The 4,075-nt window shown below is 39.7% G+C and overlaps 1 protein-coding gene across 1 annotated transcript in view; it reads left to right on the top strand.

Annotated features, from left to right (window-relative positions):
- Positions 1–4,060, top strand: part of LOC130587234 (protein arginine N-methyltransferase 5-like) — a gene marked incomplete at its 3' end in the record, with an annotated part of 24,179 nt that extends 20,119 nt beyond the window's left edge. Inside the window, exons 8-11 of the mRNA XM_057388204.1 lie at positions 1,086–1,208; positions 3,339–3,514; positions 3,639–3,660; positions 3,885–4,060. Of these exons, the coding sequence (XP_057244187.1) occupies positions 1,086–1,208; positions 3,339–3,514; positions 3,639–3,660; positions 3,885–4,060 (497 nt within the window). The remainder of the gene's footprint in view (positions 1–1,085; positions 1,209–3,338; positions 3,515–3,638; positions 3,661–3,884) is intronic.
- Positions 4,061–4,075: the final 15 nt, after the last annotated feature.

Raw genomic sequence — 4,075 nt, 5'->3', positions numbered from 1 at the left:
CATTTTTGGGGTAGTTTGGGGTGATTTTAGGTGGGTTTTTTTGGATTTTTGGGTCATTTTGGGGGTTTTTTGGGGGTTTTTTGGGGTCCCGATCCCATTTTTTGGGGTGATTTTGCTGAATTTTGGGTAATTTTGGGGTTTTTTCCAGGGTTGTGATGGTTCTGGGCGCCGGGCGGGGTCCCCTGGTCACCGCTGTCCTCAGGGGATTTTGGGTCATTTTGGGTGTTTTTTGGGTCATTTTTGGGCCATTTTGGGTCATTTTCCAGTATTTTTTTGGTCATTTTTGGGATTTTTTGGGGTGATTTTGATAATTTTTGGGTCATTCATTTTGGGTCATTTTTGGGTATTTTCAGGGCGTTTTTTGGGTCATTTTGGGTCATTTTTTGGTGGTTTTTTTATGATTTTTGGGTCATTTTTGGGTTTTTTGGGGTCCCGATCCCATTTTTTGGGGTGATTTTGATGTTTTTTTGGGGTTCTGGAGCTGATTTTTGGGTCATTCATTTTGTGTCATTTTGTGTCATTTTTGGGCCATTTTTCGGAGTTTTTGGGGTCATTTTTGGGTCATTTTTGGGTCATTTTTGTGATTTTTTGGGGTGATTTCGGTGATTTTTGGGTCATTTATTCTGGGTCGTTTGGGGTCATTTTTGTGTCATTTTTGGGTCACTTCTTGGTGCTTTTTGGGGTGATTTTTTTGGGTTTTTTGGGTCATTTTTGGGGTTTTTTGGGTCACTGATCCCATTTCTTGGTCATTTTTGAGTTCTTTTTTTGCATCATTTTTTGGCATTTTTTGGGTCATTTGGGGTTTTTTTGGGTTTTTTTTGGTCATTTTTGGGGTTTTTTGGGGTCCAGATCACATTTTTTGGGTCGCTGATCCCATTTTTTGGGTCATTTTTGTGATATTTTATCATTTTCCAGGGTTGTGATGGTCCTTGGCGCCGGGCGGGGTCCCTTGGTCACCGCTGTCCTCAGGGGATTTTGGGGTCATTTTGGGTCATTTTTGGGGTATTTTGGGGCGGTTTTGGGGGTTTTTTTGGTTGCTGATCCCATTTTTTGGGTCATTTTCACCATTTTTTATCATTTTCCAGGGTTGTGATGGTTTTGGGCGCCGGGCGGGGTCCCCTGGTCACCGCTGTCCTCAGGGCCGCGCGGCAGTTCGGGGTTCGGGTGCGAATTTACGCCGTGGAGAAAAACCCCAACGCCGTCGTCACGTGAGTCTGATCAATAATTATCGATTAATTATTGATTGGGAACCGATCGGGATCGATTTGGGATCAATAGGAGTCCAAAACCCCCCAAATCAATAGCAAGTCAATAACTAATCAATAATCAATAACTGATCAATAATGGCCCCAATGGCGTCATCAAGTGAGGGATCGATAATTATTGATTAACGATTGATTAGGAAGCGATCGGGATTGATTTGGGATCAATAGGAGCGAAAAAACCCCAAATCAATAACTGATCAATAATCAATAACTGATCAATAGTGACCCGAACGCCATCGTCACGTGAGTCTGATCAATAATTATCGATTAATTATTGATTGGGAACCGATCGGGATCGATTGGGATCGATTTGGGATCAATAGGAGCAAAAAAACCCCAAATCAATAACGGATCAATAATCAATAACTGATCAATAATGGCCCCAACGCCGTCGTCAAGTGAGGGATCGATAATTATTGATTAATTATTGATTGGGAGCGATTGGGAACCGATCGGGATGGATTTGGGATCAATAGGAGCCAAAAAAACCCAAATCAATAACCGATCAATAATCAATAACTGATCAATACCAAGGCAATGGTCATGTGAGTCTGATCAATAATTATCGATTAATTATTGATTAGAAGTGATGGGGAACTGATTCGGATCAATTGGGATAAAAAAACCCCAAATCAATAACCAATCAATAATCAATAATTGATCAATAATGGCCCCAATGCCGTCATCACGTGAGGGATCGATAATTATTGATTATCGATTATTGATTAATCATTGGAATTGATCTGGGAGGGTTTTAATGATTATTAATCGATTAATTAGTGCTAATTAGGGCTAATTAAGGGTAATTATGGTCATAATAAAGGGTGTCAGGGGGGTTATTGATTATTGATCGATTATTGATTAATTATCGGAATCGATTCCTGATTAATGAGAGGATTTTTAATGGTTAATAATGGGTTAATTAGTGTTAATTAGGGATAATTAATGGTAAATTAAGTGGGAAAAGAGGGGAAAAATGGCCATGGAGGGTGTGAGAGTGATTATTGATCATTGATCGGTTATTGATCTGTGATTGGAATCGATTCCTAATTAATCAAGATGGGTTCTAATGACTAATAATGAACTAATTAATGCTAATAAACACTAATTAATGCTAATTAGAGTGGAAAAAGAGTGGAAAAGTGGCCATGGAGGGTGTCAGGGGGGTTATTGATCATTGATCGGTTATTGATTTTTGATCGGAATCAATCAGGATGGGTTTTAATGACCAATAATGAGCTAATTATTGCTAATTAACGCTAATTAACACTAATTAGAGCCAAAATAAAGGGGAAAAATGGGCCATAGAGGGTGTGAGAGTGATTATTGATCATTGATTGGTTATTGATTAGTTATTGGAATTGATCGGGGAGGGTTTTAATGACCAATAATGAACTAATTATTGCTAATTAATGCTAATTAATACTAATTATGGCTAATTAACACTAATTAGGGTCAAAACAACGGGGAAAAATGGTCTTGGAGGGTGTGAGAGTGATTATTGATCATTGATTGGTTATTGATTAATTATTGGAATTGATCGGGGAGGGTTTTAATGACCAATAATGAGCTAATTAATGCTAATTAACCCTAATTAACGCTAATTATGGTCAAAATAGAGGGGAAAAAAGGTTGTGGAGGGTGTCAGGGTGGTTATTGATCATTGATCGGTTATTGATTTTTGATCGGAATCGATCCGGGAGGGTTTTAACGACCAATAATGAACTAATTATTGCTAATTACCGCTAATTAACACTAATTAGGGTCGAAATAAAGGGGAAAAATGGCCATAGAGGGTGTGAGAGTGGTTATTGATCATTGATCAGTTATTGATTATATATTGGAATCAATCTGGGAGGGTTTTAATGACTAATTATGAGCTAATTAATGCTAATTAATGCTAATTAAGACTAATTAGGGTCAAACTAAAGGGGAAAAATGGGCGGGGGAGGTGTGAGAGTGATTATTGATCATTGATCGGTTATTGATCCCTGATCGGAATCGATCGGGGAGCGTTTTAATGATTAATAATGAACTAATTAATGCTAATTAGTGCTAATTAACGCTAATTAGACTGGAAAACTGCCAGTGGGAGGAATGGGGCTCGCAGGTGTCGGTGATTTCCCGGGACATGCGGCGCTGGGAGGCCCCGGAGCCGCCGTTATTGATCCCTGATCGGTTATTGATCATTGATCGGTTATTGATTAATTATCGGAATCGATTCCTGATTAATGAGGGGAGTTTTAATGGTTAATAATGGGTTAATTAGTGTTAATTAGGGCTAATTAATGGTAATTACAGTGGGAAAAGAGTGGAAAAATGGCCATTGATGGTGTCAGGGGGGTTATTGATCATTGATTGGTTATTGATTAGTTATTGGAATCAATCTGGGAGGGTTTTAATGACCAATAATGAACTAATTAATGCTAATTACCACTAATTACCGCTAATTAACACTAATAAGGGTCAAAATAAAGGGGAAAAAAGGCCGGGGGATGTCTGAGGGTGATTATTGATCAGTGGTTGGTTATTGATTAATTATCGGAATCGCTCCCGGAGGGTTTTAACGACCAATAATGAACTAATTAACACTAATTAACGCTAATTATCGCTAATTAGGCTGGAGAATTGCCAGTGGGAGGAATGGGGCTCGCAGGTGTCGGTGATTTCCCGGGACATGCGGCGCTGGGAGGCCCCGGAACGCGCCGATCTCGTGGTGTCGGAGCTTCTGGGATCCTTCGGGGACAACGAACTCAGCCCCGAATGTCTGGATGGGGCCAGAGGGTGCCTGAAAGGTGGGAAAAATGGGG

Source organism: Malurus melanocephalus, unplaced genomic scaffold, assembly GCF_030028575.1.
Source record: "Malurus melanocephalus ecotype Western Australia unplaced genomic scaffold, MMel_1.1 scaffold_1669, whole genome shotgun sequence".
Lineage (NCBI taxonomy): Eukaryota > Metazoa > Chordata > Aves > Passeriformes > Maluridae > Malurus > Malurus melanocephalus.
Note: the sequence above shows the minus strand (reverse complement) of the source record. Positions and strands in the feature narration are given on the sequence as shown.